Source organism: Lytechinus pictus, chromosome 14 (assembly GCF_037042905.1).
Source record: "Lytechinus pictus isolate F3 Inbred chromosome 14, Lp3.0, whole genome shotgun sequence".
Classification (NCBI taxonomy): Eukaryota; Metazoa; Echinodermata; class Echinoidea; order Temnopleuroida; family Toxopneustidae; genus Lytechinus; species Lytechinus pictus.
In genome coordinates this window covers 16,056,921-16,082,177 of record NC_087258.1, presented here as the reverse complement: position 1 = coordinate 16,082,177, position 25,257 = coordinate 16,056,921, and the positions used below count along the sequence as shown (strand labels likewise).

The 25,257-nt window shown below is 36.2% G+C and overlaps 1 protein-coding gene across 1 annotated transcript; it reads left to right on the top strand.

Annotated features, from left to right (window-relative positions):
* Window positions 1-636: 636 nt before the first annotated feature.
* LOC129276180 (uncharacterized) lies at window positions 637-24,552 on the top strand. The gene is made up of 7 exons (XM_064109768.1): window positions 637-1,381; window positions 6,608-6,877; window positions 9,742-9,828; window positions 10,658-10,782; window positions 12,388-12,629; window positions 14,434-14,562; window positions 24,506-24,552. The coding sequence occupies exons 2-7, from the start codon at window positions 6,842-6,844 to the stop codon at window positions 24,550-24,552; spliced, it is 666 nt and encodes a 221-aa protein (XP_063965838.1). The 5' UTR covers window positions 637-1,381; window positions 6,608-6,841.
* Window positions 24,553-25,257: the final 705 nt, after the last annotated feature.

The following is a 25,257-nucleotide window of genomic DNA, read 5'->3' as shown; positions in this document are numbered from 1 at the left end:
ATTTTTAAGAACTGACAGTGCTGTTAAACTTAAAATTGCAAACAAATAGCACTATAAATAGATTCTCCATTCTAACGACACAATCATTAACTCTCTTGCGAAATTTGGTGACTTTTTCGTGTATTTTGACTGAGTAATAGAGGTTTAAAGTCATTGTAGTTATGGGCGGCCGGGTCTAAAAATGCCAAATTCTTTTGAATGCGCAATTTTTAAGAACATCAATTTGGGTGAACTTTGAAGTTCTATAGCAAAAAATCAAGCACATGGACCTATGTTGATTTTTGCATATTTCGAATATTAAGGTTATAAAGTATCTATGTGCAAAGTTTGGTGAAAATGACATGGATTTCACTTTAACTGTGGAACGTCCTTAAATAGTCAAAATGTCAGTGCTCTCTCGCTCGCAACTCTTTATAAACTTTGCACATTACGTCATGTTTCCGGCATGTTTCACCCCCCTCAAAACTTTTGGCTCAATTATGGCACTGGTGGGCATTACTGGTACCGGTATATTTCATTGTGTGTGTATGTATAGAAGAGAATTCAATTACCCCGTATTATGGAACTTCAGAGCGAGTAAATTCCAGCTTCGTTTTGAAAAGTGTAGGTATGCGCTCGTGCGTGTGGTACCAGGTACCGTACCCGGTGGTTGTTTCATAAAGCTGTTCGTAAAGTTACGCACAACTTTACATACGACTGGCACATGTTCTTAGGTCATAAATCTATACATAGGGCATAGAGATATATACTAATAACGCGTAATTAGTATACATCTCTATGACATATGGATATCATAAAGCACAAGAAAGGATCACCAGTCGCGCGTAAAGTCATTCGTAATCTTACGTACAGCTTTATGAAACACCCACGTGCACCGTACCCGGTACTGGTTATTCGTTCGATCGATCGTCTCAGCTGAGCTGAAGACCAAAATATGGGAATACCGGTACACGCATCCGGGCAATTAGGAGGTAGTCGAAGCTGTTGTAGTACCGTATACCTTTTCAGGCCTCGATTTTAGTTGCGAATCGATTGAGCAACCCAGTACCGACAAAGTCTAAGTCTAAGATTTCTTAAAACTCTTGGAGTATTTCGGAGGAACATCAACTACCATTACCAAGTAACCGGTACCCCGGTGCGAGTGAACTTTCTTAGAGAGGAGTGCTATCGCTAGCGTGCAACCCCGATCCCCTATTGCCCTTATAATGTCGTTCTACCTACCACGTAGACCGTAGTACCAGGAAGCACCTGTTGCGCATTGCAGAATTGGGATCGGGCGTGGCATCTGTACGGTACTAATTACCATAGAGCTATTACTGTAATAGCTGAGCTCCATGGTATTACAGTCAATTGTCTACTGCACTGTGTTGTGAAGCATATGGTGAGTAAGTTTGGATTCTTTATTTGTGTGGTGTCTTTCCACAAATGTAATCAAATAATGACGTAGGCCCTATCTAATTTTATCAGTTACTGGTACCGTAGATCTAGAGTAGATATCGAAGTAGACCAAAACTTAAGCTTCAGTCTCTGTATTTTGGTTGTTCCGCTGAACACCGTTGGCTCCACTCACCAAATACAGAAACCGAAGTTCTAGCTCGATCTGTACAGGGGACTCAATCACTTACACTAGTATGAGCCTATGAGGTTAGTATATGCTATACTAACCTAGCTCGTACACCGGACCGTGTTTGACCCTGCATTTCTAAGTAGTCAGCAAACATTGCTTCATTGCAGAAGTATTATTTGCTGAAACTCCTCGTTACTCACCGGGGTTAAGTAGCAATACACTTGCTCACTCACACTTTTAAAGTTAATTTGGAAATAAAAATCGTACAAAAAAGAGCAAATTCGCTTACCTCGGCCTGGAAAGTGACTTCGCATGTCTCTTCTACGGAAATACAAGGAAGCCCGTTGGTGGCGCCAATAAATTTCACAACCTTGATTCAGCTCCTCGGTAATTTTATAACGTCTAAATTCTTTGAATGTGTAATTCTTATGATTACTTGACTAATTATGGGCACCAGTAAATGAAATACCTTCAAAAACATAATTCAAGATTATTATTGGCGATAACACTTTTTTGCAAATAATTTAAAACGATGACTAATAAAAAAAAATTGAATAAATATACGTACGGTACCCGGAACGAAACCAGCAGTACAAGGTTTAACAAACGTCAATAATACGGTCTACCAAAGTCTATACAATGAAAAGATTGGATACTTCACAGACTTCGCGTAATGCCTTGCGTCCATTTACGTGTAAAATAATAGGTGCCTAGTCTTTCCCTTGTTGTGTCTTTGATATGAACGTAAATCGCGTGTCCTCTTTAGGCCAAAAATTGATTTCTTCGCTGACCGAAGGGCATCTCCGTGAAATCTTCACTGAAGAAAAAATACATTTTCTTTAATGGAAACTTCAAAGAGAAGTCACTAAGGATCTAAATGGTTCAGTAAGTGCAGGGTGCTACATAACTTTTTTGAAGCACTTGCCCAGTCGGGCAAGTGAATTCCTAAATAGTTGAAAAATACTTGCCCGAAAATATATTTCACTTGCCCGTAAAAAATCTTTCAAAATGTTTTACTGCTTCAAAAGAAAGTAGTGAGGTTTTATATACCATTGCTTTTTTCCTCTCATTTAAACATGAACTGGCCTGCGTACTGTAATATTTGGGTTTTTTCCAAAATGATTTTATCTTGCCTGCCATGACTGAAATTAGTGTCAATATGCCATTTTATTAATTTCCTCTATCCTATTTTTTCATGTACATGTACTTTTGTATATGACCAAGGCCAAAATGACAAAAATAAAAAAAGGAATCACTGAAAATAACTAAAGAAGGAAGAAGGAAAGAAAGAAAGAAAGAAAGAAAGAAAGAAAGAAAGAAAGAAAGAAAGAAAGAAGAAAGAAAGAAAGAAAGAAAGAAAGAAAGAAAGAAAGACAGACAGACAGACAGACAGACAGACAGACAGACAGACAGACAGACAGACAGACAGACAGACAGAAAGAAAGAAAGAAAGAAAGAAAGAAAGAAAGAAAGAAAGAAAGAAAGAAAGAAAGAAAGAAAGAAAGAAAGAAAGAAAGATAGAAAGAAAATGACAAAGATAGAAGAAAAGGAAAGGAAGGGAGGGTGAACAAATGGGTAAAAGAAAGAATGAAGGAGAGAGAAAAAAAGGAAAGAAAGGAGAATGAAGAAGGAAAAATGAAGTAAAGAAAATGAAAGAAAAAATGAAAAGAAAGAATCAAATGAGGATGAAAGAAAGAATAAAGGAAAGAAAAAATCCTTTATTCTTTTAGATAAAGATAAAACAAGAAAGGAAAAAATCCTTTATTCTTTTAGATATATAGAAAAAACAAGGAAAGAAAAAAATCCTTTATCCTTTTAGATATAGAAAAAACAAGAATGGAAAGGAATGGAAGATTAATCAATGTGTGAAAAAAGGGGAAAAAAGAAAGTTTAATAAGAAAAAAAGGAGGATGAAAGAATGAAGAAAAGAAAAAAGGTTTCCTTCATTCTTTGGAAGAAAGAATTAAGAGAAACAGGAAGGAAAGAAATAAGGAGGGAAAAGAAAGAAGGAAAGAAGAAAATAAAGAATGAAAGAAAAGATGAAAGAGAGGAAGGAAAGAATGAAGGGAAGAGAGAAAGGGGGAAAAAGAAAAAAAAATACCGGAAGAAAATTTAGAAGGAAAGAGAGAAGTGAACAAAAAATAAAAAGGAGAGAAAGGGAGAAGGAAGCAAAGAAAAATTAAGGAAAAAAAGTATGAAGGAAATAAAAAAGAAGGAGAGTAAGAAAAAGAAGGAAAGAAAGAAAAAGCAATGAGGGGCATAAGAACAAAAGAATGAAGAAAATAAATGAACACAGACTTAAAGAAAGGAAGGAAAGCTAGGAAATTATAGGAAATAAAGATAGATGGAATGAAAAAAAGGAGGTCAGGAAGGATAGAAAAAATGATGAAGAAATGGAAAGAAAAAAAAATCAGAGAAAAATCAGGTGGAAAGAATAAGGGAAAATAAAAGGAAAAAAGAATGAAGCGAAGAGTAAATGGAAGAAACAAAAGAATGGAAGAAGGAATGACAGAAAGAACAAAAAGAGGAAGGGAGCAAAGAATATTTTAAAGAAAGAAAGAAGAAAGGAAATAAAGAAAAAAATTAAAGAATGAAATTAAGAAAAGGAAAGAAAGAAAAATGAACAGAGAGAGAGAGAAAGGATCAGCAAAAAAAGCTAGGAAAGAGTGAAAATGAAGAAAGATGGAACAAAAAAGGCCAGCAGGAAGGATTGAAGAAAGGATAGAAAAGAAAAAGAAGGAAAGAAAGAAAGAAAGAGAGAGGAAGAAAGTTCAAAGATCAAACAAAAAATTCCAATCATCTATTTAACACATATCTTACTGATATTTTTTTTTTCAATATATCTTTAAAATTGTTAGAAAAGTAAATGTTTTAGAACAAATAATATTTCAAAGCAAGACAACGTCAAACTAAAAAATTTAGATGAATAATCGAGGCATCACACACACGCAGCTACAAGTTTGCACTATAATCACAAGACTTAAAACGAAAGCTGAAACAACTACATGTAGTTATGAAAACTCGATTAGTTGCTCCTCCGATCACATCACCAAATCAGTTATCTGAAAATCCATATAGATCTAATTATAAAAAAAATCCTGCCGATTTGTGATTATTTTGGTGGAAAAACTATTTTGCATGTGAGATTGTTCACTCTGATTGATCAGGAATGTACAGGACTGGAGTGCAGGTGTGCAGGGCCTGCCTGCATGCCTGCCACACACAGGAGGAAGGCCCGGCCACGTGCACCAGCTAGTAGATGTTTCTATGCTGACTTTGTGTGTGTGTGTGTCTTTGTAGATCTAAGAAAATAGCGCAAATCGGCTTGCAATATGAATTGAGGGAAGTTGTTAACTTTGTTTTTTCTCTCTCTCTTCTGTCTTTTTCTTGTGAAATATGTGAAAACTTTGTAAAATTTCATTACACAGTGAGAATTTTGCTTGCCCGATTCGGGCAAGCAGTTTTTATTTTTACTTCAAAACACTTGCCTGACTCTAACTTTTACTTGCCCCGGGCAATTGGGCAAGCGCTTATGAGAAATGAGAATGTGAAATCCAAAATTGTGTGTTATTATATCTTATTTGGGCAAAAGTCCATTATATATTTGCATGTGTCATGTGTGTCGCGTGCATATATGCTACTCCTTTGCACGCGAGATGAAATGAACCCATGGATGGGACTCAATGTCCATATATGTTTATGTATTAAGTTCGGATAAAACAGGAAAGTGAAGTTGCGGGACAGCCGAAGTAAGTCACTGTTTTTTCCCCTGTAAAGTTTATTTTTCCCTGTTTTGGTGCATTTCAGGCCAAAACAGAATGATCATCCTTATTTTGGTAGTTCTTTTTATGAAATAGAGACAAAAATCGATGAGCCTTGTCGGGGGATTTTGCATTGTTAACCCCCTAATGGTGGCTGCACGATAGCGAGCCGTCTGTGTACGAGGAGAAATTAATAAAAAATGTTTAAAAACTCCTCGAAACAGACAGCTGCCAGCTGTCAAATATAGAAGTAGAGAGGTCTCATTTAGAATCCTAATCAAAAGACAAGATCTTTCTATATCAAATGGCTGGCCGAGGGCGAGGTTTTTTCAAAGAATTTTTATGAGATTTTCGGCACAGTTAACTGTTACTCTAGGAATGTCATTATCAACTGAATTTTTTTGTCATCAACTGAAATTTTTTTTTAATTAAAGAAAAATCATAATTAGATCTATACCTAACAGTCGGAATTGTTGTGTGCAGACATGGATCCCCCCGGCCCCTTCTACAATTTCTATTAATTGTATTGACTTTTGTAATTCATTCATTTTAATTGTTGTTAGACTTAGGTGTAATTTATATAGAGGAGTTTTAATAGTCTGATACTGAGAGATCGAGGATATTGTTACATGTACCTACCAGTCACCATTCTTTGAATCACTATTCCCTGTTTCAACCAGAGAACAATAGATTTGGTCCACTGATTCTATTGTTCTCTGGCCAAAACAGGTACATGTAATAGTGAGTCACTGAATTGTGACTGGTAGTGTAAATCTGTTGTTGGCGTTGAACTCATGTCTACCATGATCTACGTCTGGCTTTACTGGATGCCTCCAGCAAACTTGAAGGAGAAACAAAAGAGTGGGAAAAACATGTAGACTATTTGTATGTTCATGCTCAAGGATGATGGGGTCAAAGGTCATCAAGGGGTCAAACGTTCAAATTGTATTAGGTAAATTCATCCTTTTTTGCAATTTTTTGTTCAACTTGGTCTCATTTCTTTTTTCCGAAATAAATTGTGTTTGCACTTTTTTTTTACAAATAATCAGTGGGTAATACCATGCACACATGTGTTCATGAGGGTGATCAAGTCAAAGGTCATCTGGGGGTCAAAAGATCATATTGCATACATGTACTTTATCGATCGCGAAATCAGGACTTGTGGTAATAGTTATTAAATTCTTTGAATGTACCAAAACTGAGCTGTCTTCAACTAAGTTTGCTTGTAGACACACTATAATGGTGGAGATAATTATTATTGCACTTCGCTATTTGACAGGTCAGACTCTTAACACAGAGGCCATTGGAACTGGAATATTAGCATCGATCCACGTCGATAAATCTGGAACTTGGAATCTACCTGGCGCATATAATCTACACAGATTGAAGAGCACCATCAGCTCCTTCACCAACCAACTATAAATATTCTCTGATTGAACACCCATTACAAACAACAACAACGCTCGGTCTTCTGTTCGCTTTGAACTCTGAGTTCATCTGTTTTTCTTAAACAATGGAAAGCAACAATTTATTAATGAAAGCACTGTTGGTGAGTATACTGTTACCAGTAGTCACTGTGCCCATGCAGGAACTATATGAGTGACATGGGATGACATTAGACTGATTTTTTGGTCTAGGATGACATTTGGTTTGTCTATATAGGTGTCAGGGCCCCGGCGTCAACCTCAATCCAGTAAGTTCCACTGGCAAAACCGAGCGTTGGAGTTTGAGGGCCCCTGGCAGCCCGCAGAACTCCAGTTAGGATCAAGCCGACCTGTTCTGCTTCTCGTCATTTTCTTCCTTGCCTAGTGACAAGCTTGTCTTGGAAGTAGCGGGGAAGGGGGGGGGGGGGTGATTAGAAATATGTCAATTTTAGCAAGTTTTGTCATGACAGATTTGGTCGCATTGCAAGGCCAAAGGCCCAGTGATCTAACATACTGTAGCATAATTAGTGACTTCAATTCAAATTCTAACTTTATCTAGATGATTTATTCATTCTATCTTCCTAAAAGTCTTGTTTGATTCTCTTTGATTACGAATTCAACGGTTTCAGTCTTTTAGCTAAGTGTAATTGGTCTTTAATTGGTCATGAATTAATCATGTGCTGAGAAAGCAAATATTTTTTCTGACAACCTCTTGTGATAATAACTTCCGTTCCAATTATAAAATTTCCCGCCCTTTAAGGACATTCCACAGTTATGTTTGTGCGCATCATGATCTGCTCATATTTTATGCTATGCGCATTGATGTCACAATGGATGAACAGGTGATTAATGAGATATTATCTGATTTTTCACATGATCTGCATTCTAAATGCAGATCCCATGTGTTATTTTTAAAGCTAATTAGCTGAACATATCAATGGTGAATATGACCTCAATTAAAAAAAAAATGGCTGAGTGGTTAGGAATTTTTTCTAAAATTGATACAAAGCCTTTGGTGCATTTTTGGTGTTTAAGATAGCACACTTCATCCAACAAAAGTGCTAATAGTTTGAAAACAAGCACACAAACCCCTATTTTTTAATGTTTACATTGCTTAAGTCCACCTTTCTCTACAAGTTTGCCAATTTCGGTGAAAATAATATTGATTTTCAATAAAGGGCAGTATTTATTGCACTTCAAAGATTTGTTCTAGAAAGTACAATAAATTCCAAGTGGGAGATTTTATTTTTGTCACCTTTCACACCATTTTAAAGAAATGATGGTCATTACGTCAAACCCCCGTTTGAGAATTTACCGCAGTTCAGATTGCAAACTGCGGTATTTCACCCCATTTTGCATTTGAAAATCTAAAACATCATTTCTAAGCCCAGGGGGCCGTTTCATAAAGCTGTTCGTAAGTTAAGAGCGACTTAAAGAGCGACTGGTGATTATCGCCAATGGTGTGTACCATTTACCGCAAGAAAGGATCACCAGTCGCTCTTAACTTACGAACAGCTTTATGAAACACCCGCCTGATCAACCCTGCTTGCCCAGGTAATCCCCGCTGTCTCAATTTCACCTCCACAGGCCAGATTATGAGCGTTGAGCCAAGGACGAAATGATAAACAACAGCTGTGCTATTACGTAAGACTTCTCTGCCTGTAGTAGGACCTTCGGAATGAAATTATTGTATTCGATATTTAATCACGTTTTCAAAGGCATATTGTATTCAGAAATTCAATGTTAGTCCATTTTTAATTTCGAACGAAGAAAAATCGACCTCGAATAGAAATGACGGCTTGCTTACCGGGTCCGCACTCAGCGCTGCGCATGCATCCCATCGTGTGTGGCCCCCTGCTGTGACTGTATATGCCGGGCTGTTGTGTTATCTTCGGACCGAGGTCAAGAAACAGGTGTTTTGATACTTACATTGCATGCTTTGGGCAGTAGGGTTTGTGGTACTTGGAGAAGATAATTTATTGCAAGAGAAACTGGGGTATAGTGTTCTCAAATGGAGGTTTTTCGTCATTTGCTGCTAGCCTCGAAAGGTCAAACCAATAGCAAAATGAATTAATTCTCCATCTTCAGTATACAATTCTGAACTTCACTGTAAAATGTGATGAAATTTACATGAATTTTTTACTTAGGACCGGTAATTATGAAGGTTTAATCTTAAAGGAGAATGAAACTCTTGGAGCAAGTTAGCTTTTGTGAAAGCAGAAAAATCAAAGAATAAGATCAACAAAAGTTTGAGTAAAATAGGACTAGCAATAGAAGAGTTATGAGCATTTGAATGTCGAGATCAATAATGCCATGGAGATCCTCCCATTGGCAATGCGACCAAGATCTATGATGACACAGATGAACAACTCTCCCCTTTTGGACACTGAAAATATACCCCAAAACATCTCTTTTTGCTCATTCTAATCATATGACAAACGATTCATCAATGATATAATGTTGTTAAACCTCTGTACTTGTCCTCTCTTAAAGAGAACACCTCACCTTGTGATAGACTCTATAAAAGTGAGAATATAAGTGAAATAAGTACTATAAAGTAATGAGGGAGTTGTACGTGTGTGACATCACAGATCTTGGTCGCATTGCCAATAGGAGGATCTACATGGCATTAGTGATCTCGACATTCAAATGCTCATAACTTTCTTATTATTCATTCAATCTTCCTCAAACTTTCAACAATATGTTTATTTGATTTTTCTCTTTGATATGGATTCAACTGGTTTCAAGGGTTTCATTCTCCTTTAACATTCTTGAGGGGTCTAAAAACGCCAAATTCTTTTGAAAGCACAATTCTCAAGAACTTTCAATTGGGTGAACTTCAAAGCTCATTAGTACAAAAATAAAACACACAAACCTATTTTATTTTGTCCATATTTGGAATATTTAGGCTATAAATTAAATCTGCAAAATTTTGCGAAAATGACATGGTTTCATTTTAACTGTGGAATGTCCTTAATTTATGCTACAGATTGAGTGGGGCTTGTTGTGCTGCATGTCTCCGTGTTTGTCTCAAGCTGGTGCTTGCATTGACGATCGGCTCAACAATCAAATGAAAGTGAGTATTACAATTACATGTGTTGAACAGTTACTGTAGATGATACAAAGATAATGACTTGTCTGATTCATTTGATCCAACACCCCTCAATAAGAAATCTTTATTGCCTCTTTTTAATACTCCAATGACAACATTAACTATAGGGCTATACATGTAAATAGCTTTTCAGCTCACTGGACACCCTCCTTTCAGGCTTTGGTTCATTTTGCAACTTGCTTGAGTTGCATTGTTCATTTTCCTATATTTGTGGTAGTAGCAGACTAGTAGGAGAAGTAGTAGTATTAGTGGTAGTAGTAGTGGTTGTGATGGTGGTTGTCGTCATCGTCGTAGTAATGATAGTGGTGGTGGTGATGGTAGTCGTAGTGGTAGTAGTAGTGATAGTAATGGTGGTGGCGGTGGTGGTAGTAGTTGTAGTATTAGTAATAGTAGTAGTAGTAGTAGTAGAAGTAGTTAATATCAATGGATTATGATTAATCTATGGCTTTATCATACCATAGTTTAAATTCTTTTGGAGCTCTTCTTAAATCCTGTATTAAGTTTGGGTAAATTCCCTGAGCCATAATAGAGGTTGCCTCTATTGTGATTCATAAATAAATTGTATATGCTCTAAAACAATAAGGTATGTGCAATGTAGAATGAAAATTGTTTTAATTTGAAATATTTCAATATGAAATTACATGAAAATCCCTTTTGCTTGGGTCATTTCTTTAGCATACTATTTTAGTTTTGAGTGGACATGATTTATTAAACTCATCTGGACTTGGATCTTTTGAATAAATTATGTGCTCGCATTCTTGCAGTGTTCTTGCTTGTATGATTATTTCAACAGTGTCGTTACAAGTGCCAGTATGAAACCATTAATGAGAAGTGTTCAAGGAACATTTCCTTGCAGTCTATTCATCATCCAATAGATGGCTACTGCTGCCCGGGATTCCTCCTGACTTCTGTAGGCAAGTAAGTGAAATCCTTCAAGGCGTGGTCTGAAAGTCTGCAAGGAATCATGCATGACACTGCTAGGGCTACAAAACTCTGTAATCTGTGTCTGACAAAAATGAAGTTCATGCAAGTGAAAATAACATGGGGCCGATTGCACAAAAGGGTCTTTCCAAGGACCGTCTTTAGTGTCGCCCATCTTTTATGATACGCTATAAGTGGGGTGTTTCTGAAACTGATGATAAACAAATACAATTCGTAAGCTTGCTTTTAAATCAAATTTTATACAATTTTGTGAGATATCACATCAGTTTATAAACAAATATTTTGTTTATTTTAACGGACGAATAAAATATGTTTGCAGATAATTTATTTGAAATGCGTTTCATATGGCGCATCATAAAAAATGGGCGACACGAAAGACGGTCCTTGCAAAGACCCTTTCGTGCAATCGGCCCATGTAATCCAATAGAATAAATGTAGGCTTCCCTTGGGCATTAATTTACGATTTGAATTTCATTGAACAAAGATATATACTTTAACTATTTATTGCAGGGAACCCATACTAACAAGTTTTGCTTTCCAGTGGGTCCCCTTTTTTTCATTTCTCTATATTATATTTTTGTGATTTGCTTTTATACATTGTAATTTATGTTGAATATTGGAATGATAAAGAATAAATGCAATCAATCAATTAAAAATGTATTATAGTGTATAACATACAGTAAATCAGTAAAATGCTAACATTGAAATTATGTTACATGTACATGTTTTAAGTGTATGGGTATGTTTTATAATGAAAATAAAAGAATGCTCATTCCTGTGCAACCAAATACATTGCTCAACTAAACAAATTATTTTGATACTTTTTAGTGTCATTTAATATTTAAGACTATGACTATGATCTTTCATAACATGTAAATCGGGGGGGGGGGGGAGGGTTGGTAGGGCAGTGACAGTTGATATAGTCCCCCCTGGGTTTGCCACCTATTTAGAAGTTTGTGTGACAGTAGTTTTCTAATTTTGGAGTGATAATTTTTTTATTTCTATAAACTTTTTTTGAACTTCTGAAGCCATCAGTGTAAATCACTCAAAAGGTGTACCCCCAAACAGGTATTCAACTTTCTTTTACCAGTAATTGTTTTTTAAAGTAATATTTTCCAGGGAATAATTTTGCTTTAAAAATTTGAAAAGCATTTTTGGTCATGAGAGAAAAGCTCTCAACTAATTATGTACAGTCCTATGTAAAAATGTGCTATACAAAAGATTTTATGTATAGCAGTCTTTCAAAAATGTGGAGCAAATTGCGATGCGATACCCCCATTGTACAAAGAGTTACGATTGATCGGATCAATCGTAACTCTATGGAAATCCATCAGTGTCATAATTTTTTCTACAGGAAATTTGCAAAATGTCCTTTGTAATCAAAGGAGAACACTCCAAATTATCAAGAAATCAATGAATTATGGATATGGATTCATATCTAGAATTTTTTTTTAACAAACATGCATTTCATATGTTCACTTTGCTGGCTTTCCATAGTTGCAATTGATTGGATCAATCGTAACTCTTTTTACAACGGGGCCTTATTCCCTATTCTCTTATTACTGTCCATTGACATTTCAGATGCCAGGTGTGTCCGGATATCAGGTTTATGCCTGATATCAATAACTGCTGCCACTGCATTCCATGCACTCAATGTGATTTGATCCGAAATAACCCAATCAAAGTTCCGTGCACGAAGACACATGATACTGTATGCCATATCGGTAATACTTCTGGAAATCCCCAAATACCTGTATGCCCTCTTATAAAGCCTACATCTGTGGATATGACTACCGAAACAGTATTAACCTACAACATTTCTGGTATGTACATGTAGATTTGTTTAAGCTGCTTTTGTGCTTGGTATTGTAGTTTGTTCAGGTTTAATTTTATAATGTTCATGATGTTTCCATTAATAGAATTAGAGGGCCAAGGACTATTCGTTTGAATTTGGCAACATTATTATTAACCTCTTAATATATAAACCTGATTGAAAAATACATAATATTACTATTTAGATTTAGGGTTTCAGAGGCGCAGATATTTTTGACGGCTTACAAGGTTGTTTCAAAGAGACAAAATATTAAAACTGATTTTTAAAACTTCTCCAAAGCATGGTCCTATTTAAAACAACAAATATACATATTTTTTATTACAACATTTCAATATCCCTTAGGTGAAAAATACCCAGAAGTCATTAAGTTTAATAATTTTTGTGGACCGCCCAGCATGTTGGAAGGCATTCTTATCATTCGCTTGGACGGATTGATAGAAATATAAATGGATAGACATATATATATGTCCAGTATGGATGTCTCTGGTTGACAATTTCACCAGGCACAGTTCTTTGAGGGCGTATTCGGGGACTGAAGCCTTCCAAAAAAATTCAACTACAAAGAAAAAAATAGATATATATGCTGGCCCTATACAGGCGCGGTTCTAGGAGTGGGGTTAAGGGATTAACCCCCCCCAAAAAAAAAAAAAAAAAAAAAAAAAAAAAAAAAATCGCTCAAACTCCCCAAAACTTTTGACCACAAAGAAAAAATAGGTATATATGTTGGCCCTACACACATGTACAGTATATGCCTATATATGTTTTGAATAATGCAGAATTCCATTCAAGTCATTAAGTGCTATAAAATATAAGCGTACTTTTCAAATTCGAAATTTTCTCTTAATGCAGAATACATTAATGCTCTCTTAAAATGCAAGTATAGCAAGTCAATGGTCCCCTGCTATGCAGTGCCATCAAATTAATTTTTAACTCTAAATTTGTCAGTTTTTGTCAGAAGCACTCTTGATTCTGTAATTTTCATTTATTTTATATTTTCAAGCATTTAAATATGTAGTTTTGGGGGCTTGGTTCTACGCTCCCTTGCATAATATTTTAGATATGTTTTTTAAAGGGGCAGGGGGGATGGGCAGCTGCTTGGTCATTACAGTCTTCCACGTACACTATGCTGCAATGATATGCCATTTTCATATTGTTAAAATCAGTCGAAAATTTCTCAAGCCCCCAGAAGCCCCCCCCCCCCCAAAAAAAAAAAAAATAAAATAAAATAAGTCTCGAACCATGCCTGAAATTCAACACAAAAAAGGTTAACCTGACCAATAATGCAAAGTCCGATTTCGATGCTGCATGGATTGTGCCAGATACAAGTGTTACCCATGCAAAGTGATAACAGAATATGTGCATGTTCATGACCTCATTTGCATATTTCTTCTGATTGGCTGATAAGAACAAAGGTGAACTTCAACCCCTTTCAATAGTCCGATTTCAATGCCTCTTCGCATGTTGGTGGTGGTGCTGGATACAAGTGTTACCCATGCAAAATGATGACAAATATACATAGATGCATGTTATTGTCCTAATTTGCATGTTTCTTCTAATTGGCTGATAAGAACAAAGGTGAACTTCAACCCCTTTCATTCCCCCAAAAATATCATATTTATGACCGTGTGCATACCTGTTTTCACAAGATATTGTTAAAATCTAAAATTCAATGATTTTATCATTTTTATCATCAGATTTAGATGAAATTTTCAGCAATTGGCTCAATAAATTTGCTCCATTAATTTAGATATGATTATTTCCAGCCCAAAGTACCCCTTTCATATCCACTGCAGGTGATCCAACTGGGAAGAGCAGTACATCTGGGAATTCACGGACAACACTTATATTAAGTATTGTGATAACATTGGTTGTCATTGCTTTCGCCATCATCCTGATTACATGTATTTACTGCTATAAATCAGGTGAGTTCACTTGGAAAGGTATATCAAAGTTAGGGCAGATTCATGTCATCAAATTTTCTTTTCTGGGGGGTGTTTCACAAAGATTTAATATGACTCAGAGTCGCACTTAAATGCCTGGTTGCATGCAGTATGAAAGACATCACCGCATTGGTCAGATCATGACGATGATGCGCACTACTGCGTATTGATCAATAAGATTGCGCGTTGTAATCATGTTCGCGTCGGCATTTAAATGCGACTCTAAGTCATACTAAAATCTTTGTGAAACATCACCCTGATCACAATGTTGTCTTGCCAGACAGAATCTGGGTCCCCCCGTAACACAAAGGTTAGCAATTGTACGATTGATTTTCATGAATAACTGTACATTGTGATCAATGCAATCAATCATGAAGATATTCTTCCACGACTATTGCTAAGCTTTGTGTTACAGGCCCCTGGACTGTTATTTTGATAAATGGATGGCGGGAACTTGAACACACTGAAACTATTCAAAGATTTTCAAATGAAATTTTTCTATATTATTCGTACTGAACAGCAATTAGTTCCGAACTTCAAGGGGCCAAGGGAAATGGGGAAATAGGGAAATGGAATTGTATGAATTTTTAAAAGCCCTTTTTGCTTGCATGTTTTAATATTGTCAAGGGTCCAAAAAGTTGTGAGAACACCAACTGTCAATAAGTCAAGCAGTTCACAAAAGGGACTGTGTTAGTGTTATATAGGAGCTATGCAGTGGTACAATTCTTATTTTATTCAAGTTATGCAATTTTTTACTTCCCAAATATGATAAAATGGTTTGATGCTTTAGCAAAGTAAATTGCCATCTGTTTTGAGTTGTAAACACTGATAATTCCAAAGCAGCTTGATTAATAAGAACGTACGTGCATCAGAGAGAAAAGGGATTTTTCAGGATTTAGACATTTATAAGGGCTTCATTTAAAAAAAAAAATTTATTGGCTGCTAACACTTTGTAACAGGTTTGGTGACAACTAACCCCGGAGGCACATTTGACGTTTATAAGCTTACAGCACAAAAAAGGGACTTCACCATGGCATATTAATAACCTTATTTTGTAGCTTAATACATGTGTCTATTATACCCCCAAACTGGCCAACTTGATCTATAAACTTCTCTGAGATAAAACATTTCTGAAAGAGAAAAAAATTACTCAGAACGTCAAAAAACAAAAATTCCTTTCTAACTTCACCAGGCTTGTTGCACATGTATTGTCTGTAATATGGTGGATGGCTGTTGATAATGACAATAATTGAGGGCAGCATTGCAGAAATTTATTTAACCCAATGGACGGAGAGGGCAGCAACACACAAGCATGTTGCTCTAAGGAAGGTCAACTCCGCTCGAATTTTTTTACCACTCTAAAAAATAAGGTGGGTTTCGGGGAAATTTGTAGAGTTGATTTTTTTCATTTGTTAATTTTAAATATTTTTTAATGAAAAACTATTAGATCGGTTATTCTGGGTGATGATATTAAAAAGATAACTATTATTTTTTAAGAAAATATTTAGCTTAAATAATCATGATTTTGACATTTTTCCTCATTTTGGAATATTAAGTCTATGACGAGGATACCTCCGTTCTGTTATTTTCTTCTGCTAAATTTCGCTGCACCACTAATAAATGCATAGACAACCAACGTTATAATCGAGGTCATTTTTCTGGCCTGTGTGCGCCGAGTCGCGTAGCTACATGTACATGTAGCTAATGACGTTGATGATGTGCTGGGGCTTCAGGCGACTCGTCATATATCTTCTAGCAACATAGACAATGACGTCTAATTTGCCTAGCCTGGTTTGAAGTGCAATGGCTTCAGGGCTGATGTTTATCAATGATGATTGTTCAAGGTTAGATTTCAAATTTTAAATGTCATTCGACTTTTAAGTCTATATATCTGAAATGAAGGCACTGTATCCCCGAAATCCGGGTCTTGATTTCAACTCTGAGTCCGAGACCATGGCATGGACGGCAAACCCCCCCCCCCTGCATCGGATGCATTGCATTGGCTGCGAGCTGCGCTGCAGCTGCACAGCCAGGCTGCGTCGAAGGTCGATTGAGCAACCAAACTTCCAAAGCCAAATTACAGCTTAAATAAATGGCCACCTATCCACATTTTCCCTGCCTTTCTTCAATAATTTCTAAGAAAAATCGTCCAATTGAGGCAAACTGATTTTACATTGTTTGGCAGAGATCGATTGTCATGATCGTTTTGCGTTAGACCTAACCCTAACCTAAGTTAGGGTAGGCCTAGGGCTGAGGCTAGATTAGATTTTAGTTTCTTAATTGGGACAGAAGTTGATTTGATAGGCAGCATCCATATCTTAATTTGACAATTGATTCTCTGCAATCAATGTTTTACAGAGTTTTACTTGACTTGTTTACCATATTGCAAATTGTAAATTTTTCTGGGCCTGGCTTGGCCGACAGAACGCGTAACTTTACAACAAAAAAAATTGGAGAAATTTGAAAGCGAAAGAGCAAAGTGACTGAGCTTGTCGTGATTTTATGCATTTTCTAAAGTGAATTTTAAGGATTTCATGTCTAACGTTAGGCCTAACGGTAACTTGTCAACCATATAATCTTCTAAATATAGACTGAAGGAATTTACCTGGCCTGTGACAGTGTGAAGCCTACGGACTAAAAAAATCCTAACCACCTAGCGCATGCAGGCTGGCCTTAATTGGACCAAATCGAGCATCAGGGCTTGCATGGACCAACCCTCAAATAGTCTAGGCGTCCTACAGACAGGTGAAATCCGTCTGATTTTAGTTTATTTTTATTTTTGCATATCTCCTACCAACAAGTCATAGTAGATTCTACTAGTGCCTGATCTAGATCTACTTCCCAGGGTTGGCATATTTCCCGCTTCGGAGGCTTAATTCCCGGACGCCGGGAAATAAGCAGTATTTGCCGCGTTTTTTTCGGTATTTACCACTTTTCACTGGAAAATACATAGGGATTGTCAAATTTTTAACATACAAACAAAGGTGGTGAGTGTGGTTGCTCTGGTTTGTACCATTTGTGTGAGTGTGTGTGTGTATGTTTGTTTGTGGGTTTATGTTTGTGTTTGGGTATTATCTATGTCTGGGATTTTTTCGGGCCCCACCTTTAGAAAAAGGTGTAATTTCCACCAAATGACAATGAAATACATAAATATTATCATAAACATTTGGGACCCCATTTTCATTGTCAAATTCTTCAATTTCTCTGTCATCCTCATTGATGTCACTATCTCTGCTATATCCTTCTTCGTCATACATGTATATCGAGGATATCCTTGTCTCAATGTGCACCAGACGTTCTTTTGAAATTTTGTTGATCTCACTATGACTGATTAAAAAGAGAAGCTATTGTAAAGGGAAACAATGGAGCGTGCTCCAAGATTTATTTGTTTACAATAGCTTTCAATCAATATGAATATGACAAACTGTACAAGTTATTTATTTTACATTTCCCATGAAACATTCAGTAGCTAAAGTACCTATGTCAATTATGTTGTTATTGTATTCATTTTATATTTCTTAATGGAAACAACTTTTGACACCTCTTTCCACTTTTGTGTAATTTGCATAAGTTATGCTTTTTAATTTTTGTGTTTGCTTTGTTTGTTAAACTTCTTTTAAAAGTTATATTAAAAGAATTGCAACATTAAAAATGGCATAATCCGAGTTGTGTAATTTTTTAGGCTACAAAAAGATCTTTTTCTGTATAAAGCAATATCAAAATTCAAAACCAGCAACCACTAGTACACACTGATACACACTAAATATAAAAAATACAGTAGAATACTGAGCTTTTTTCACACTTAAAAACAAAAATCGTATTGTAATGAGATACAATGGCATTTAAAAAGTTAAACCCCAGGAGAAATATTTGTTTATGTTTTAATATAATTATTCAATTTCCAGGAACATAATTTGAGTTTGTGTACGTATGTGTGGACTTATATCCTATGTGTGTTTGGGTATGTACATGTATGCAGTATGGATTTTATCTGTTTGTGTGTTTCTGCTATGAGTTTTGTGATTCTAATTATTTCAGAATACTATTTTCATTTGTTGAGGTTAAAAACAACTAAAATTATTGAAAAAAAAAAAGAATTATAAATCATATTTCCCGTTTTTGTCTCGCCTGCGTAGCGGAGCGAGACATATAGGTATCACTATTTCCGGCATCGTCAACAAGTGTGTTGTACACCCAATAACTTTCTATAGCTTTGAGGTAGGATCACCAAATTCATACCAGAGGTCCATCTCCTGAAGGCACAGGTCAAGTTCGAATATGAGTCGAATTTGAATAAGGTCAAAGGTCAATGAACTTTCCATGACTGGCACTGTGCTATGTTGTACACATAATAACTTTCTATATCTTCGAGGTGGGATCACCAAATTCATACCAGAGGTCCATCTCCTGAAGGCACAGGTCAAGTTCGAATATGAGTTGAAATGTGAATAAAGTCAAAGGTCAATGAACTTTCCATGACTGGCACTGTGCTGTGTTGTACACACAATAACTTTCTATAGCTTCGAGTTGGGATCGCCAAATTCATACCAGAGGTCCATCTCTTGAAGGCACAGGTCAAGATCGAATATTAGTCGAATGTGAATAAGGTCAAAGGTCAATGAACTTTCCATGACTGGAACTGTGCTGTGTTGTACACACAATAACTTTCTATAGCTTCGAGGTGAGATCGCTAAATTCATAACAGAGGTCCATCTCTTGAAGGTGCAGGTCAAGTTCAAATGTGAACCGAATTTGAATAAGGTCAAAGGTCAATGAACTTTCCATGACAGGCGCTGTGCTGCGTTGTACACACAATAACTTTCTATAGCTTCGAGTTGGGATCGCAAAATTCATACCAGAGGTCCATCTCCTGAAGGCACAGGTCAAGTTCGAATATTAGTTGGAAGTGAATAAGGTCAAAGGTCAATGAACTTTCCATGACTGGCACTGTGCTGTGTTGTACACACAATAACTTTTTATAGCTTCGGGGTGAGATTGCCAAATTCATAACAGAGGTCCATCTCTTGAAGGTGCAGGTCAAGTTCAAACGTGAGCCGAATTTGAATAAGGTAAAAGGTCAATGAACTTTCCATGACTGGCACTGTGCTGTGTTGTACACATAATAACTTTTTATATCTTCGAGGTAGGATTGCCAAATTCATACAAGAGGTCCATCTCTTGAAGGTGCAGGTCAAGTTCAAATGTGAGTTGAATTTGATTAAGGTCAAAGGTCAATGAACTTTCCATGACTGGAACTGTGCTATTTTGTACACACAATAACTTTCTATAGCTTCGAGGTGAGATTGCCAAACTCGTAACAGAGGTCCATCTCTTGAAGGTGCAGGTCAGGTTCGAATGTGAGTTGAATTTGATTAAGGTCAAAGGTCAATGAACTTTCACACTACTTTGTTCCTCTAGTGACATGAACTTTATAATTTTATACTTTTTAACACTAATATTTTACTTCAGAATTCAGTACTCTCTATACCTGAACCAGATTTTGTATTTTACTTGTTTATTCTTTAAAAACTGGTGTTATTTATTTAATGAGCTATAGTTCTTGGCACCATTTATAATATTCACACAAATTTGCCAATGGTACAATAGAAAAGCTGTAAAAGTTTCTTAAATGTTACCCTTCATATTTAACATGCAGTCTCTTCATGACTGCAATATGCAGGCGAGACAACGCTTGGCGTTTGCCTTGTTTACATATTTACTGGATGCCCATCTTATTTACCGGACGGTATTTACCACTGGTAATAACCGCTACCGGTATTTACTGCCCAACCCTGCTACTTCCAGAGTGGAACAATATCTTCGACAAACAGAAATCGAGACTATGTTCAAAGCTTTTGTCTAGTTAGAATGATAAAGTTGATCTTAGACTTGGGTCTATCGATCAACATGATCAAGATCTAAGTTAGATATAGACTTCACTTATTAATGACTGGAATGTAGATCTAAATTTAGAAGTTTTGGGAAAATGCTGAAAATAAATGAAGTTATACATTAATCAGTTTTTTTATATGATCTATACCCATTGGAAATGCTGCCGGTTCTTTATTTATGATATATAGACCCTATAAAAATAAATACGGTAAATAAATAAATGAGTCACAGCCTATATGGGCTGCGGATAAATGCTGATCAACAGGTTGTTGGTCACCACGTCGTGTTCTGCCTAGCAGAACAAATACCAGTGCTAGACTAGAGATTGAGATCTAAGCAGACGACGGAACATACGTAGCTTAAGCATAGAGTGATGATGGGTTCAGCGAAGAGCTCAGAGAAAATAAGGTGGTCATATTCAATCCCGAAATGCTTTGCGAGTGGTCACAAAATCGTCTCGACGCAAATACAGCCGTCTGGTGAAAACGTTGATAACAACAATCACCGATTTGGTAATGATTTTAGTTTCTAAAACTTATATTTGTAAAGTTTTAAATATCAATATATGTTTTTAAAAGTATTTATAATCTCTAGGTATTTTTAATTTTATCTTTGATATTGTTGTAGTCATATTCTTTTATATTATTTTCTTGATCGCTACTTGTATTTGATCGGCATTTGGATTTCGTTGGCATGAATAATAAAATGTGCGCGCAGCTCAGCTTCATGCGCGTATTGAGTTGACCTTCCTTAGAGCAACACGCGTGTGTGTTGCTGCCCTCTACATTCGTTGGTTTAAAGACGTTAAAGAAAATTACAATGTTTCAACTTACCCCGTGTTCCAACTAACCCCGGTCTCCCCTAATGTGAAAAAATATAATTTTCCCCTAAACATGTGCAATTACCATTGTTTTAACCTTCTGAAGTTCAATCAAAATGGTCTTTAAACTCCTACTATAATTAACAAAATAAAAATACAAAAGAAATATTGAGTGAGTGACATTGTTTCTCTCATTTGCTTATCACTGAATTGTGCATATATTGATTTGTCAAAAACAAGCAAAACTTTAAAATGTTATCATTTTTTTTCATCCGATTAGATTAAATTTTCTGTGTTCTTTTGTATATTATTTGTTTATAAAAAAATATTTGGTCTCAAAAGTTGCGCAAGACTTAAAAGTAAAACTCAACGAGCAGCATGGTCAAAATATTTGGGCGGCCGGTAAGTTAGAGATAAAGGAATTGGTATGTATTTCAGATAATCTACACTATCGACCTGAAAAGTACACTATGCAGACTCTCAAATTAACACCATTTTGTTTTAAGGCTGATAGTAAAATTCAAAGCAGGTGAGACAATGAACTCCAGTATACCATTCGCTGCACTCCAAGCTAGCTAGGCCTGGCACGCACGTATTGCCATTATTGAATACCAATGCACCATGAAGCTAGCGCTTTAATTAAATTCATGTACATGTATATTTATATTGAAACCTTTTTTTTTCACGTTTTAGTGATAAAGTTAAAAAACACAATAACAAATCAAGACAATGATTGATATATTTACAAACTACACAATTACATACAGTGTAGGATGGCATCATTCAAAATAACAAATTGAAACTTGTTGAAGAAAGTCCAAATTGATATTTCATGACAACTCAAACTCATTTTAGGGTCACTACAGCAGCGTTGGTTGATGTATCTGACATATGTTGTTGCATCATATACTATTTGTGCACATGTCAGCCATCTTGGGAAAACAGTATCATTTCGTTACACCCTCTTTCTTGGGAAAAGTATAAAATATCAAATGACACGTTACACTCTCTTTCTTTTTAAAAAAAGCTGGACAATCAACATACATCGCCTTATTCTTAGGTGTAGTATACACTTAAATTATCACCATTATAATCTTTGATAAAAAATTATCTTCTTTACACAAACCAGAGGAATCCAATCACAGTAATGTTTTCACAAACAGAATCTCAAGTATCGTACAGTGTACTACTGTTTGGAGCATATATCATCAGGGGCTGATAAACCAAAGGTCTTATTTGACAAAGCAGTGATTTGAGAAGTGTGTTTGAAAATTGTTTCCAAGGGGGGGGGGGGTGTTTTAGGTCCTTCTCTTTTTCAACTGTTACTACTCATAGTGTACTGTGTACCTAAAGGGCCATTAATAGAGAAAATTGATAATTGCTCGATCAAAGTTTTTCTCATTGTAGATAACTTTGAATGCGTAAATGTAAATATTGTTGCATTGATATCATAGTTCAAGTACGATATCAATGCAACCATATATACATCTACGCATTCCATGTTATCTACATGTATTCGTCATCTGCCAATGTGGCATGAATTCTGCTTGTGTGCAGTGACTATGTGAAGTTGAGATTCCACGTAGATGTAGATTTTCTTTTTAAACCATGGTACCCTAAATTATGCTTAATAATTGTACCATTATTACCGTGTTTACACTTGATCGGCTTTTGGTTCAGAACCAAAAGCCGATGCAGAATCGGCTTTTGGTTTGTGTTTACACGTTGCTACAGCTCGCGGTTCAGAACCGCGAGCTGATGCAAAAACCTGAAATGATACACACACCTACAATATACGTCATAATAAAGACAACGTTGGATCGGTGCGCTTACAATTACGTCACAACGGTAAAGTAAATGAAATGCGCACAAATTGCCGATGCAGAATCGGCTTTCTGTTTACACGTAGTAAAATAGCCGATTCTGCATCGGCTCGCGGTTCAGAACCTACTACTTTGGTGGTGCAAATTGCCGGTTCTGAACCGCGAGCCAATGCAAATTAATCGCGTTTACACGCTATGAAAAAGCGGATTCAAATGCCGATTAAGTGTAAACACGGTATAAACCATAATAATTAACTTATCCATATTGTGAGCACTTAATGGGGAAGTTGATGATAAGATGGTTTTAATAAAAGCAGAAAAAATTGAAAAAAATATGGATGAAGGTTTGATGAAAACCACCAAACAATATTTTGTGACATATGTGAGCAGCTCCCAATATATCATGTAATGTAAATTCAGTGATTTCCATTTATTTAATAAAACATCATATACTAAAATATTTTGTTTTTTAGAAGGGAGTCCAAAATTATATGTCTCATGGTGGTTCCCCGCACAAATAAATTCACTGTATTTTTTTTTTTTTTTGGGGGGGGGATTTGTATCATATAGCGTTATAGGAGCTGCTCGTGTATGACATCACAAAACCAACATTTTAAAAATTCACCACTCTATTATTCTTTGATGGATATTCACCCGGGGGGGGCACTCGACCAAAAAAGTGGTAGGGGTGTGCCGCGGGCAAGGCAAAAAACGGGGGCCTTGGAGCGGGCTTATTGTAAAAAGGAGGGTCCTCGGAACGGGCTTCGGAACTACAAATGTTTGTGAAAACGGGGGTCCTCGGAACGGATCTCCGTATCTCTGTGAATGCGTATGCATCCCTATGGAACGGGCAATCGTGTATGACGCAGCTAGCGCGGCCTCCGCTGGGTGCGCTCGCGCTTAGGCGATGGTCGAAAAGCGCTCTACGGCCGCTTTTCACCAAAATTGTAGCAGATCAATGCGACCGGAACGGCGTAACGAAAAATATGCAAAGCTTTAGAGCGGATTTCTTTCTTCTTTTTTCTCGATAAGAAGGAAATGCTATGCCTTGGAGCGGCTTTCTTTGTTTTTTTTCTCAATAGGACAAAAATGCTATGCCTTGGAACGGAAATTTGAGTGTAAAAATGGGGGTCCCCTCCGCGGCACATACCCACTATGCATTATATACTGAGTGCCCCCCCCCCCCCCCGGGGATATTCATCAAACCTTTGGCTTTACCATTATTTTTCTTATTTTTGTTTGCTTTTAATTTAACCAATTTATCATTGGGGTGAACTTTCCCTTTAAGAGGGTGTCAGGTGACATTTATTACTCACATGATTATAAGGGCAAGTATTTACTACTTTGATATTTTTAAAATACTTTTTTGCACTTTTGTACATTTTTACAGGAAAAATATGCAAACGTCAAGGAAATGCACAACATGGAATCGGGTAAGATAATGTCTGCCTTTTCTATTTTATGTACATTACTTGTCAGAGGGCAGGTCCAAGCTATTTGACTTGTGACGTACGGGATTTTAAAGTTGTACAACATAAAAAATAAATGCACAATAGAGAATCTTTTATGGATTTTGGAAGGCCAGTTGTGCTATCTTTATTCAGTGAAAAATTAGTGATTACAATTCTATTTTAATTGATATGCGCTCTGACGTATGGGACCAGACAAAAGCTGATTTAAAAAAAAGTTTGTCATTAAAACTCTGTGAATTGGAATAACCTGGGAAGCTCTCATTATCATGTTTTCATCTTGTATCTTATCAAGTTTCATTAGCCATGAATGAAATGATAGAACTCTTTGTTATTATGTAATAGCTCAAAATATAAACATCCGCGCTGTGACATATGGAACATGTGACGTAAGGGACATTTGTCCATGTGTAAAACAAATGGGGAAAGTGAAATTTCATAAAAATTTATAATCAACTTGATGTAAACCAAAGTAAAGTAAGTTTTACATGGATTATTTTAATTGATATATATTTCTAGTATAGTACATGTATATGATGAAAGAAGACATAACAAACACTTTGTGACCTTATAACATAAGTCATATGTTAACAAGTCAAGTATGCTTATATATGCACCTTTGTTATCTATTACATCATAACTTTATTATCAGCCTTTTATCAGGATTAATGAA